Below are 15,344 nucleotides of genomic sequence, written 5' to 3'. Positions count from 1 at the left end.
GACATGCATGTTAGATTAAGTGGTTATTCTAAATCAAGGAGCAAATGTGAGCATGAATGGTTGTTTTTATGTTTTGGTCATACAATAGGACGACCAGTTCAGGGAGTGCAGGTAGTATAGACTCCAGCTTCTCTGCGATCCTCAATTAGAGAAGTGATTAAGAAGATCGATGGATGGATGAATTCACTTTTCTTTCCAAACTGCTGATCAGTTTTTTGAGGGATGTTGAATATGGTGCATGGGCATGTACCCTCTTGTTCACACACACACAGCTTAAAGAAATCTTCTTTAATTCATATCACTCACTCCTTTAATAAACACAGCCTATATAAACACACATAGAAATCTCGTGAGAAAAGAAACTCAAATAAGTGCTGGAGCTTGTGAGAGGGTCTGATGTAGCTACTATCCTGCCCAGCGACCCATTATTGCTCTTACTTCTTGCATATTCTATTATCCGTGTCTATTTTCAATCTATTTTAAGCTTGGATACACTGGCAGGCACAGAGACCAAAAATAACAACAAACAAACAACAACAAAAACAGTGCTGGCGAGCTGATCATGGGATGCATTTCTGACGCGCAGACACCGAGAGGCGCCAATGAGCACATTTTCCAACCGGAACTTGTATCCACGTGCTGGCACCGGGGCGGAAGAGCATTTGTTTTGATCCCGGCGTGTCGCTTCGTCCGCGTGCAACTACAATTCTCCCGTTATGAGCGCAGTAATTCTTCCAACAGCACACATAATGTCATCCGCGGAGAACAAAGTCGAAAATAGCAGCACCGAAGAAGAGGAGAGAGGGAAGAAAAGAAAGATGTCTCTTTCCAGGTAAGCGATTTAAACCGACTGCAGCTCAGCCACAAAACTAGGACAATATTTTGCGTTTGCTGTAAAGATTGTTTGCTCAGCTTCACTTCTCAGAGTCGGCATAATCCTAATATTTGTTAACCGAGTAGCAGATACATCTGCTGTCCCATACCAGATGCTACTTATCGTAATATGTTTATGCTAGGCAGTTATGAAGTTAGCAGGCTATTAGTTAGCTTCAAGTGAGACCACCACAGCCAAACTCTTCACTCTGTTTCTTCTTCGTTTATTAACACTTACTTTAACCTTTTAGTATATATTAAGTATATCTCCTAAAGTTTGTCACACAAAACATTTTCTGGCTCAACTACAGGTTATGTGTGCGTGTTGAGCACCGTTACTTGTTAAACACACTCACAGTTTGACGTGTTGTATGTCCTGCAGTTGTGGTGTTTGCGGATCAGAGGAGGCCAAGTACAGGTGTCCAGCCTGCCTTACTCATTCCTGCAGGTGAGATGAATATCCTCTGATTAAGTGCTAAAGCCTTAGCAGCAAATACACACAAAAACGAAGCTGCTTATCCATAATGTGGTTAGGACTAATTGTGCTTTTGTAAACCACTGGGTGACTTCACCTCTTTAGACCTTTATAAATTCAAAATGTAGAAGTTTATTCTCTTATTCTTTCATGACCTTCTTCCAGGATGTGGCTGTTATTGATTTATTGATACTCTTTTAAAAATTTGTTAATATACAAATATTTTAAGTGGAATAGAAAGTGACCTTATTGTGAAGTAATTTAAAACTGCAACACATTTTCACCTTGTAAAGTGTCCCACTGGTGTTGCATTGTTTGCTTTCACCTATCAGAGAGCACAGTGTGGGGCTGTGGAATAATAATAATCCATGGAAAAGGACAGATTTTGGCATCTTAAGTCATCTATGTCAATTAAGTTTTAAATACTGTCATAGAATAAACAGTACTTCTGTATGCATGAGTGTACTGGACAGCATTCATAAGTGAGGTCCAATCACATTTTAACTCCAGCTCTCATACTCTGTTGACTGTATATAGAAATGGCACTTATTCCTCAATGGTTAATGAGGTATGTGGTGGACACTCTAAACTGTATTTGGGCTGTGATCATTTCATTTCAAATTGCACCTGTGAATGGACCCCCAATTCTGAAGCCTTTGTCATTACCTCTTTTCCCTTAAGGTAGTGCAGTTGAGAAGCAGACATTTTGACAAGTTGTCCAAAGAAACTCATGACAGAGTTAGCGGGTTGTGTATGGCAGTCCTTTGTAAACTAGTTGCCAGAGTCTGACCCATAGCCAATAACACCAGAGGTTCCCATTTTTTCAGCCAAGCAATTAATAGTGCTGTGGTAGTTTCAGCTTTTTGTCATTGGCAAAAAGCTGAAATGACTACCTTCTAGATTGGCCATTGCACTGATGGAAAATGGTTCCAACATTTTTGAAGTTAACTGTTCATTTAATCACATCGCACAATCTTTTTTTATTAATTTATTAGGTCCAAGATTTCATGCAGGAAAAAAAAGAGACATAACATTTACAATGTCATCACAGACAATTTTGTGTTTGTAGTGTTAAAGCTCCACTGGGATAGCATAATTCTGTCTTCCATTTGTTTTCCATCGCTATTTAAAAAACAGAGGGAAAAAATACCCGGTAACCTAAGAATTACAATCTTCCACATCTTCTACCCTTACGTGCAGATAAATATTATCGATGACTGACAGATGGCCGTGTTTTTGTTTTTACTTTCTGAACTTTCCTTTGATTCATGTCCAGCATCAGCATGCCTCAGAACAGCATGCCTCACAAAATCTCAATGGTCCGTTGCCCATTCTTGGAATTCTGTCGATGCTAAAGCATTTACAACTTCACCTTCTAATACTGAATAGTACAAAAATTATATTGCTAAACATTTCTTTAAGATTTATCTGACGGGGGCTAACAAATGTGCTTTCCACTCTCGTATTGTTGCCTGTTGTTTTGGGCATCATTCAGCATTCCTTTTACATAGTTTCTAGGAATACAGTCTCTGGTATGACTTGGGCCAGATATCCGTCTTTCAGCAAGAGTGCGAAAACTGGCCTAGTCATGCCAAGGTTTTTGTGTTTGGTGTGAAGGAGTGTACGTTTTTATATTTAACCCCCCAACGCCTCGTAGATCTCCTTTTATACATGAGCTTTTAAGACTTCTGCATCATCAGTTCAATTCCCAAAAAACCCCAAATAAACTGCACAATATATTTTTAAACAAATGCCAAACGTGTAGCAAATATGATACAAATCGAAACTAATTTATACAAATTAAGATTTTTTTTTATTGTATTTTTTAACGTCAGAAGCTTAAATAAATACTCCTTTTTTTTTTTCTTTTGAAAAATTAGGATTTTCCTGGCAATTATTTCATGGTACAAGCTTTAAAGGGTTAAGATCTTTCAAAAACAACACTTGAAGTCATGACAGAGAGCATGTTTAGCCTGGTTATCAGCTGCAGCTGGGAACATCATCTCAAAGATAAGAGCAAGCCTCACTCCAGAGCATGTCCACTGCAATTGTGAATCCATGAACTGATTTATCTGTAAACTTTGGAAACTTCTTATTTTGGACTTAATATTTGTATTTATTTTACTTTTATTTTGACGGTCCTTTTGAGTTGAATTCATGTGTTCCCTGGGTCACTATTTTAATTTGCTGTTGGATGAGACAACAGGGTGATTCACAGAGTTGAGCAGGTGAGATACTGAAATAATCATTGAATGATCAAAGAGAAATTGACAGGTTAGTTGACTACCAAAATCATCTTTAATCTTGTATTATTTAAAAATGTCAAACATCCCGCGTCAGGCAGTATTACCCAATGTTCCTTTGGGTTATTTTAAAAAACAAAAAAACAGTACAGTTTGTTTGTTTTTAACATTTTTCTTTGGCTCCCTTTCAGGCAAGGATTTATGGTTTACATTGACTAGCACAATTCTACATTCTGTTTTTATTTACATTTCACACAGTGCCCTTTTTTGTGAACTGGCTTAATCATTCCAACCTAAACTCAATTTCCTTCGGGGTCAACCTTTGGGATCAATAAAGTTTTATTGAATTGAATTGAATAAGGAAATGACTGCCTACCATGACTGTCCGTTTATCTTTTGTAGCTTGCCGTGTGTGAAGAAGCACAAGGAAGTTTCAGGATGCAGTGGCGTTAGAAATAAAACAGCATTTGTGACACTGTCACAATTTGATGAAATGGCACTTCTCAGTGGTGAGCAGCCTCTTTGCTGGTATAAGTCATTCTATTAATGTGTGTTATCATAGAAATGTGCTATTTTCTCATTTTCATAATTACCATTGGCCCTTTGTCTCAACTGTAGATTACAGGTTTCTGGAGGATACTGGCCGATTTGCTGATGGTGCCACCAGAGACAACCTCGTCCAGGCTCCTCGTGTCACTGTCAAAGTAAGCCCTGTGTTGATAGGTTTAGTGTGTTGAATGTTGTTTTGTTTTAAATTTTTGGGCATATGTGAGCATGAATTCAGAATGGAGTACAGATAAATTCTTGTATTGTTTTTAGTAACAAACACTAATAATTGTGGCCCATTCTAGCTTAGATTTCCACTGAATTCAACTCGTTCTGCCCCTCAGAGTAAGCCCAGTAATAAAATATTTGGGGGAGATGTTTACCTTTATTTGTTTTATGATGTTACAAACATAAAAAAGATTTAAATATGAGTTTTAAATGTTAGTATAATAAATTAAAATAGGGTGGGTTGCTTTGGTGAGGACGTGTGCTATTTAAAATAATGGTGCTTACTAGAACCATATACCTTTATTCATCTTGTCCTAATAGACTGGTTCAATAGTGTAGTGGTTTACATATTTACCTAACAAGCAAAAAAAAAAATCCCTTTTTTAAATCTGGGAGAAGACCCAAATCCCTTCATAAGGAAGTGTGACAGTTGTCAAAAATCTGCCAAATCAAACATGTGGAGCTACCTGATGAGGAGAATAACAGATAAGCACAGTTTGTTGGAGAACTGTTTATGACCCCTGGTGAAACCTTGTAGAAAAGCCAAAACCCTTTAAAAGTGTGGAGCACATACACTTAGTTGACACTCTATTAAATACACTTTGCTAGTACCAGATTGAACCAAGGTGATGGAAGCATTCCTCCAACTCTGATTCATAATTTGTAGCATTAGGCAGCTGCTGCACATCTGTGATGAGAATCTCCTGTTCCACCACATCCCAAAGGTGTTCTATTGATTTGAGATCTGGTGCCTGTGGAGGTCATTTGAGTACAGTGAACTCATCATCATGACATTGGCGTGAGATAATTTGAGCTTTGTGACATGGCTCATTATGCTACTGGAAGCAGCCATCAGAAGCCATCAGGGAACACTTGGCTCAAAAAGGAATTCACATGGTCAGCAGCAATACACACATGTAAAGATCCTCATTTGATATTCCTCACCATCACCATGCCTCCTGACATCGCACCCACATTAAACGCAGGGACTGAACACACACACACACACACACACACACACACACACACACACACACACACACACACACACACACACACACACACACACACACACACACACACACACACACACACAATGGCCTGTATTTGTATAGCGCTTTACTTAGTTCCTATGGACCCTAAAGCGCTTTACACTACATTCAGTCATCCACCCATTCACACACACACACATTCACACACTGGTGATGGCAAGCTACATTGTAGCCACAGCCACCCTGGGGCGCACTGGCAGAGGCGAGGCTGCCGGACACCGATGCCACCGGGCCCTCTGACCACCACCAGTAGGCAACAGGTGAAGTGTCTTGCCCAAGGACACAACGACCGAGACTGTCGGAGCCGGGGCTCGAACCGGCAACCTTCCGATTACAAAACGAACTGCCAACTCTTGAGCCACGATCGCCCATAACAGAACACACACACATTGGACAAAACAAACAAATGGCCAACTGTACCCTCATACATACAATAATAACACTGAACCATTGAACTTACAACCACTTGCCCTTTATATAACTAACTACTGCATAATTTATCCATATCCATCTCAATGATCTCAACTGCACTACTGTAAATGCTGGATAGACAATCATACTGTACAATACAATAATTATAGTTTTTACAACTTTATTAATACTCGCAATTGTATATCTACAATCTTTATAGTTTTCATATTTCATATTTCTGTATAGTTTTCATATTTCTAACCATATTTATAACCTCCATTGTACATTGTAACATACCTATAATTAGAGCTGGGCGATATAACGATATGTATCGCGATATAACTTTTACTCGATAGAGAAATTAAGCTATCGCGATGGACCTCGCCGCTCTTGTCCTCTTAAAATAAAAAAAAGTAAAAAAAAGTAAAAAAAAAAAGGTCAGCCAATCCAAACTAAGTAGCGCAGAGCCGAACCAATCGCAGCCGCAGCGTCATGTCGCGTGACTTGTTACGTACAGCACAAGTGCCAAGCCGCACGTGTGTTTGTTTGGGAAGCAGCCAGCGCGTAATGGAGGAAATGAGTGTGCCGACTAGAAAAATCAACCGAGCGTGACCGAAGAGAAAACAGATGATGGTTCCAATGCCGGAGAGATTGTCGAACGGAAGAGCCATAGAAGTTCCGTAGTGTGAAGGTATTTCGGCTATTTCAAGTCTGACAAAAAACAAGAGTAGCGTGCACTGTAAATTGTGCCGAAAGCAAGTCTGGAAATACAATAAACTGGTGCATGCGTCACACTGTGCGCCACGTTATTGTTTCGGTGAAATGAATTTCTACAATACTGTTACTGTTAATTCTACTCTCTGCAGTGTTTAAATGCTTACATATACACACAGTTACTGTCCGTCCACACATACGACTCGGTTCTGCTTCTATGCCCCAGCTTTGTTTACTTTTTCCCACCGAGGCTTCTAGACTTCTGATTGGCCAACATTTCTGCACGGTTAGGAATCTAGCGCCACCTGCTGCTTTGGCATGTTCATAGCAGCGTTTTCCTTCATTTCTGCCTTTATGTGTGGACGGGATTATTTTTTAAAACGAAAACGGAAAATCTCCGTTTTCAAAAATACCCGTGTACGTGTGGACGTAGCCTCAGTCTCTGACTGGAAGCGCTAATTCGTCATTCGGCTTTTGTCAGACTAAAGTAACTGTTAAAACTGTTTGAAAAGCTCAGCTATACAACAAGGAGAGATTGAGAATTTCCTTTTAGTTCTCAGTTTATTTGATATTGACAAAAGTTAGTCAGTTTTGTCTGTTATTCTGTAAAACAAACTAAGATTTATTTTTAGAATTAATATTTTGTTTCTAAGTGGAATTGACAATTTAGTAGTCTGTTTCGTTTGTTCTATTTTGAAACTTAAACGCTTTAGCGGCTGCCTTTTGTGTAGTTTGCAATATTTGCCTTTATTTATCTGAAAAAGTCTCATGTTCCTTAAGTACATCTACCCTGTTGAACTTATTATGGGAAATAAATATTTAAATAAAAACAAGCTGCTGATTATTTCACATTTTACTTGTGAGCAACGGCACATTTAAATCTTACAAATATAGTTATTTGGCTTATATCGTGATAGATATCGTTATCGCCTGAAATGAAAAAAACATATCGTGATATGAAAAAATCTCATATCGCCCAGCTCTACCTATAATAGACCCATATTCTGTGATATATCTATATTATTGCTAGAGCACTTCTGGATGGATGCAAACTGCATTTCGTTGCCTTGTACTTGTGATTTGATTTACTGATTATATATTTGGGTCAATGCGCAGTTCAACAGGTGTACCTAAGAAAATGGTCGATGAATGTACCGATATGATATATACATCTTAAAGTAATAATAGTGTCAGATCCACATCAGACATATCCAATATCCCATAAGTGTTTTTCTCTTTGTGCTTTTATTGCTTTGCTTGTGTAATTTGTGGCTGCAGTTCCGCAATTTAAACATTTTTTTTTCTTCAAACCACTGACATTCTTTTGTGTAATACTTCATACCAGCTATTACCTGTTCTTTTACTGCAGCCCAATTCAAGTGGCATTTGATAGCTTGAAGTAATTTGTGTTCTTTTATGGGAAGCAGTCACTGCTTCAGCTGTTATAGATCAATCAAAATAATGAGGCTTATTCTCAGGGAAAGATAAAGGCTTGGCGCATGATGAGCTCTGGGATTTGGGTTTTTCTCCAGAACATTGCAAGTGCGGTAATCTGTTACTGGCCCTGTATATCCGCACCTTTTTAATAAATCTTTTTTACTGTCTCTTACTGCCAATCTGAAGTGATAAAGGAGCCAGAAAGGAAATGCTTGTCTTTTCAAATTTAGATGAGGGCAGTAGGAGTTCAGGCCATCTTTGGTTTGATTGCTAATGAAACTCACACAGCTGTAGTTATTGGCGTAAAACAGATGTTTGGTAATTGGATGTATTTGTACCGTGACAATACCCCCTTGCCCCAACGACTTTTTCACAGAACTGGAAGGTCAGCCTAGGATCCAACTTATCTGTTATTTACTAGGAATAGAGGCTGTCTTCAACACCATTTCTTGTTTCATTGACAGCTGTTTTGTTAGATGTATGTTGCAGAGATATTTCTTAGAGTCTACTAGCTGTTTGGTTCTACTTGCTTTGGGATCTTCATAATGCCTCGAGGGACCCCTCATTGCTTTATATTTCTCTATGAAAACAGAGATTGACAGACCACGTGACTTTCACGCGTTGCATTTTAGGTACGAGTGGCAGCAAATTCAAAACACTGCATCAAGCGCTAGCCTTTCCAGCACCATGTTTACATTTTATTTGCCCCAAAAACGGTTGTGTACAAAACGAAGGAGAACACGATCAACGATCATTAAAAATGACTGAGCTGATTATTAGCCCCTCCCTCGTACTTTACTCTCGCGCTGCTCCGTGTGGCAAATCGAGCGCACCTCTCTGCATTTCGAACACGTGTCACAACAATTAAGAGCAGCGGTCCCCAACCTTTTTTGCGCCACGGACCGGTTTATGCCCGACAATATTTTCATTGACCGGCCTTTAAGGTGCCGCAGATAAATACGACAAAATAAAACTAGTACCGGTACCGAAAACATTATTACTAACACACGTGAAAAGACCAAGGAAAACCGAGTAAACGATAAAAACGATAACAAAATAACGCTGAAAACCGATAAAAACCCTGAAAACTATACATTTCACACCTGAGCCTCAACTCTCACGGCCCGGTACCAAACGACTCGCGGACCGGTACCGGTCCGAGGCCCGGGGGTTGGGGACCACTGATTAAGGGGACCCGAGGGAAGCGGAAGCTCGGAAAGCTAAGCAGAAGTTATTTGGAGAGGAGAGTGACTGCCGCTGGTTGAAAAGAGAGGTAAAAAACAAACAAAAAAAAAAAAAACTTAAGTGGTGTGGAAACATTATGGGTTCGCGGAGTCAGACGTGGATCAAGTAGACATAGTGTGTAAACTCTGCTACAGTGTCGTAGCTGCACCACAGAGCAACACTGCAAAGTTCACTAAACATAGATGTTTACATTTTTCATTTATTTTTTATATTGCAAACATTTGCACTGTTATCAGTATTTGCACACTATTTTATGACAATCTTTAAAGCCATTATTCAATACATTGTTATTGTTAAATAAATATCGTCAAATAATCGAGATCTCAATTTCAGTGAAAATAATCGTGATTATCATTTTTGCCATAATCGAGCAGCCCTAGGGTTAGACCCATACAAGCATACAGAGTGGACTAAAGATGTTACCGTGCTGCACAGCTTTCATCACGCACATATTTATAACTATATGGTCCCAAGTGTGAGTGCATACACTCACAAAATGTTTAGTATCTTCAGATCCCTGCAACAAGCTCAGGTCCAGTTTACTTTGGTGATTTGGACTATTCCATTTTACAGCTGTTGTTAAATTTTTTTTCTTTACCTCCTGTACAGGCCAACGCAATTTATTTGTCTTTTCAGGTTGTAGTATTACACAACATTTTCAGATCCAATAGAAATAAAAATAAGTGTTTCGTAATTCATTCAATTTATTGTCTTTATTTATAACTGGCATTATTGTTTTATTCTATTATAGAATCTTACAAGAAAAAGGCAAAATTGTATTCCATTGTGCTTTATTAGCTGCTTTGGTGAAAAACAAGTCAACTGTGCAAAAAAAAAAAAAAAACCCATATCAAAACAACATACTGGAAAACAGTTATTCATCACTTGATTGCTTCAATACAACACTTGGGCACATATATGCAGGACTTTTCGTGGCTGTTTTGATCTCGCTCTCTCTCTTAACCGATCAAATCTGGCTGTGGTAGCAGCTTTAAACTCGGTATGACCCAGGTTGATAGAGGGTGCCCAGTCTGAATCGCATTCCAGCATTTTGTAGGCTGGTTTTCCTACAAAACACAACAAACATTAGCCCGCAAAGCCACAGTGAACAAAGCAGCATAGCGCAACGAATTCAAATCAATATAAGACTTATTTGTAACCTACATCAACAATTATGTTATGATAAATTATGTAATGACTACAACAGAAGACTTACATTTGTGGAAATGCTTGGAGCGGACTAACATGTGAGCTGGAGTGTGCTGGAACGTTATATTTGGTCTTCGAATAACTGCAATCCAGGCCATCCGTCAGTTCTTTGTTACTTCGGAAACATGGTTGGAACAATTTCTCTTCCACGACAGAATCAGATAAAAACCGTTACGCGTCGGCTTCCCGTGGCTATCATGCGACGAGCTTTTGCAGTTAATAATACAACAGCTTCTTGCCATTCTTTGTGTTTCTTTTTATCGCTGTGTGACTGTTTTCTTGTGAAAGCCTGCGTGCGCTAGTACCACTTGCCACTCGTACCTACAATCCTTTGCGGTTTTGACGTCACATTTTCGATCTCTATATGAGATGAGATTCTAATAAGCAGTATTTGGTATGACAGTCTTTAACGAGCATGTCTGTGAAGGTTCGTAATCCACTGTGAACGACCATCTTTGAACAGAGGCGGTGGCTTACGACTCCAACTGTCTGCCATCTATAATCCAGTTTTGAGATCCCTTCCCAGAGGCCTTAATGCCCACTCACATCCTGGGCTATATGACCTCAGTAAATCACGTGGCAGGGTGGGGCTAGGTGGGTTCACCCGATAGCTTGGCTGATTGTGACCCACACCTCATTTCACACCTTGGGTCATGTGATTAGGTAGAGGATCAATAGGAGGTCCATGACCCTCTTGGGGACACTCCCATAGGGTTTAAAATCTGGAACTGTCCACGAATTGCTCTTAGAACTAAAGAAGCTTCTTGGATGAAACGTCTTCAAGAAAACTTTAAAAAGTCCAGATGCTTTTCTTTCCAAGCTCCTTAAACTATGATGACCTGTATGACTGAGAACCTTCACAGACGTATGACAATCTTTAATATTCAACATAGTCTGAATTCTCTTAGACAGGCTTTCTCATAGTTTCTTCATGATTAGTTCTCCAGGCTTTTTGAAGGACAAAGCTCTGTCAGTGCGCCCCAGGGTGGCTGTGGCTACAATGTAGCTTGCCATCACCAGTGTGTGAATGTGGGTGTGAATGGGTGAATGACTGGATGTGTAACGTGCTTTGGGGTCCTTAGGGGCTAGTAAAGCGCTATACAAATACAGGCCATTTTGGATGTTCTCTGTTCTCTTTTCAAGATGAGCCACTTCAATATTTGTTGAGGTCTTGGCTTGGGGAAGGCCAGTCCATGACAGATTGTGATTTTCTATCCAGGTATGATTTTACTGCATTGCCAAATGTGTTGGGGATCATTGTCATGCAGAAAAAAAATGAAGCCATTGACAATTGGATGCTCTCCAGATGGCATTGCATAGTTGTTAAAAATATTTTTCTATGTTTATAATTCCATCAGTTTAGACAAGATACTCAAACCATGCCAGGGCATCTGCCGTTTACAGATGGCTGTAACTCTCACTGTTGTACCCCTCCTCCCTTTGCCCTCTTCTATACATAATTACAATTTGAACCAAAAATGTCAAATTTGGATTCATCCTCCCCATGAGACCTGAGTAGATGGACCAACTGAAGGACCAGATGTGTCTTTCAGGTCCTCTGTCAGGCCCTTGTTGGATTTTTTTCATATTTCTCCAGGACAGTTTATCATAGCTTTTTTTAGTCCTGCCACTACTTCGTTTGTTTTCCACTTTCCTCAGTGTACGATGTGCCAAGTTTTCATCTAAGTGTTATTTGGGAATCACCTTGTTGGTGCAAAAAAATTATTTTTATTCCTGCTTTGCTGTGTTTTCTTTGGCATTTTTTTTAATTACACTGCAAAATGGGAACAAATCATTAGGTTTTATCATTAGGTGGCAGACCACTAGTAACAAAATGACTAAATGGAAAAAAAGGGCTAGCTTCTTGGAACCAAAATATAAAGAAATGAGGAATGGTTTAACACTTTTCCACAGTACTGTAGAACTAATGGGAATTATCAGGATACTAGAAAATACTGGCTCCCAATCTTGTTCATACAGATGTCACTCACAGGTTAGGGTCAGGTGTGTGCTTTGGAACTCGTTTGTTTATCTTGACTTCTTTCAGCTGTGTGGTTTTGGTTATTTAACCATTTTAACTACAGCTTATCATTTCAGTCGTTCATCCATTCATTCATACTTTTTTGACAGCTATTCATTTCATGGCATGTAGTGAATCTTTTGTATGGTTTATACATTATGTTTCGGTACCAGTTTAACATAAATGTTTACCTATTGTATATTTATTGTATTTAGCCAACCATTACCCACACTTATTAGTTGACAGTTTCAGCTGTTGGTATAGATTTGGCATATATTCCCATCTCCCATCCTTCATGTATCCTGGCTGCAGAAGTACCACGGGAGAACTTGTACCCCTGCTTGGGAGTCACTGCTGTACAGGGTTGTTCTACTGATGGGGCTGCAAAGACTATTTTGTCTTTACATTTTGTATTCTAAATTGTAAATGTATTGAAAAAGACCACATATAATTTTTGCTACTTGTGCTTAAAATGGCAATAAATTAATGATATAGTTATTGCTGATTGACACGATTAATTTAACTTTACAATGAAACTATATCATCTTTATTTTTCTGTTCTTCAGTCTAAGAAACTGGCCTCTAATGCCAGGAAGATGAACATCACCCTGAGATTCCTCCCCATCACCTTCTCTAAGAGCAGAGAAAACTCCACCTTCTTCCTTACAAAGTAAGCATACACCTGCTCAAATGCAGAAAATATCATTATTGTTAATGTTATATTTTGAATTCTGTTGGATGGAGTTAAATGTCAGTGTATTTTGGAATATATCTAAGGTAAGTTAGTAACTTTCTTCATTTTGTAAAGTAAGGCCCTGTCATTATCTTGACCATAATAAAGGATGTACAGGATGAAGATTTTCCCACACACATCCTATACAGGGTCCAGAGAAAATAAAACTTGCTGACACACAAACAAATGTGATATTAATAGGTAACATAAGTGTTTAGAGTTCTTTCAGGGGAATACCATGAAAAGCCTTACAAAGACATTCAGGCACTGTTGAACATACTGTCTAAGACAGCACTTTAGTGTTTTCTGGTAAAGCCCTGCTTAATCTGCTGCAAAATGAGCTTCTGATTAGTGCTGTTTTACTTTACCACAGGATGGCACTCTCGTGAAGTGTTTTATCTAGACTTGGCTTTTCACACGCTTATCTCATGGCAGTCTTGTGCATGGTGATGAATCCTGAATCTCTAACCATGTGTATGAAAGATTCATTCCCCACGAGAGTCTTTAAATCGTTAATAAAGGAGTTTATAATATACTAAATGGGACATGAGCTGAGATGATTACCATGATGTTAGAGCTTGCCAGACACATATGCCAGCTTGTTGCAGAGAATCAGTGGCATCATAGTCCATGCTGGTGGACACCTTGCAGTTAATTTTTTCCATTCTTGCCCAGCTTCTATTGCATGACACGGCTCAACTCGACTCAGTAATTTACATAGTACCCATTCCTGTTTAGGGGCATGGTAGGATGGTTTTAAATCCTTGTAAAGGCTGAAGGAACTGAGGAAAAAAAGACTGCTAAAAGGAAAAAACTGGAAGGTTTGAGTAATTTCATGTCCCATGTTGCACATCCTATGTTGCACATATGTCGCTTCTTTCTGGCCTGTCAGCAGCCTGCAGTGTTTACATGTTGCCTTTTAGTTCTGGCTTACATGGTTTAGAATCTCGACTGAAGCAGTACCTCTTTTGCCAGGTACGATGTGCTTTGCACAGTGGAAAACCAAAACCAAATGGCATGCAGGGAGACTTTCAGAAAAGTCTCAGCTTATTTAATATTGCAGACTTGCAGTTATTTAGACACGAAGGTTTTATTGTTTTCTTTAGAAATAGCGTGTATTTAGTTTTTTGTTTTTTTTTTATTTTGGTCAAATTTGTTCAAATGCGCTGGTTGTCTTGTCATTTTTGGCAGCTATTCTAACTCCCTGGACAACCTTGTGCCACTCATTTTGCAATTTCTTTGAGGTTTGGCCCTGGCTCTCTAATCCCACAGTGGAAGAATAAAGAAGTGGAAGAGGGGGGGAAATTGTTATTGAACTGCACATTAAAGTTTTACGAGTCTTGAAATGCCCAGGGACAACATTAGGTGCCAATCAGGATTGCCACTAAAAGAAACCTTTGTCATTCCCTCCAGCTGGTTTTATGTTGTTACTTTCCCTTTCACCACCCTCTTTTCCATCTGTAAAGTCGACTGCTCTGTCATGTCTGTGTCTGGTGTTCTGCAGGTGCTGATTTAAGTGAGCACATCACATCGGCTTTGTCAGGTTCTTGTGGCAGACTCCAGCTTCATACTCTGTGTGTTCAGTTCAACAGTTGTCAGATGTTTTAGGGTTTTTTTTTGTTTGCACAAATTTTTATCTGAAGGATACAGATATGATATATTTTCATCGTCCTGTTAGCCTAGCATCAGTAGAGGAATCACCAGCCAACTGTCTCACTAGATTTTTCAACTAACCGCAACACTGCACCATTTACAGGCTACCAAATAGACACAAGGGTTGGGGTAAAGGTATATAATAAATAAATGGCAAAGGGCTGAGAGAGAATTTGTTTCAGAATGTACCAAGTACATAATATAAAAAGCAGATGTGTGAACAGTGTGAGTGCAGCTGGTTAGCGACATATTCATGCTACGCACTCACAGTGCCAGAGAAGGATCATTACTGGCATACAGCTGACTGGAGGGTTTTCATGCCTGGTGGTGGTGTGTGTGTACGTGTGAGTGTACATGTATATGCGGTGAGCTTGGGAGCACGTGTCTTTTTGATTACATGTTTGTATGCAAAATAATGGCTGTGCAGCTACTTTCTTTCCACCTCTTACCCAATGACTAATTTAAAAAACAAGGCAAGAACAGTAAAGAAAAAACTTGAGGCTGC

General features: G+C 39.2%; 1 protein-coding gene across 2 annotated transcripts in view; it reads left to right on the top strand.

Moving 5' to 3' along the window:
• The first annotated feature begins 607 nt into the window (after positions 1 to 607).
• znhit6 (zinc finger HIT-type containing 6) overlaps positions 608 to 15,344 on the top strand; it is a 58,729-nt gene continuing 43,992 nt past the window's right edge. Inside the window, exons 1-5 of one of the 2 annotated variants that reach the window (XM_026147485.2) lie at positions 608 to 832; positions 1,256 to 1,321; positions 3,994 to 4,100; positions 4,210 to 4,295; positions 13,020 to 13,123. In XM_026147485.2, the coding sequence (XP_026003270.1) occupies positions 717 to 832; positions 1,256 to 1,321; positions 3,994 to 4,100; positions 4,210 to 4,295; positions 13,020 to 13,123 (479 nt within the window). In that variant the 5' untranslated portion in view covers positions 608 to 716. The remainder of the gene's footprint in view (positions 833 to 1,255; positions 1,322 to 3,993; positions 4,101 to 4,209; positions 4,296 to 13,019; positions 13,124 to 15,344) is intronic. The other variant, XM_026147486.2, reaches the window with a different exon arrangement.

This window comes from Astatotilapia calliptera, chromosome 17 (genome assembly GCF_964374335.1).
Source record: "Astatotilapia calliptera chromosome 17, fAstCal68.1, whole genome shotgun sequence".
NCBI lineage: Eukaryota > Metazoa > Chordata > Actinopteri > Cichliformes > Cichlidae > Astatotilapia > Astatotilapia calliptera.
The sequence above is the reverse complement of the archived record's forward strand: the minus strand, read 5'-3'. Positions and strand labels throughout refer to the sequence as shown.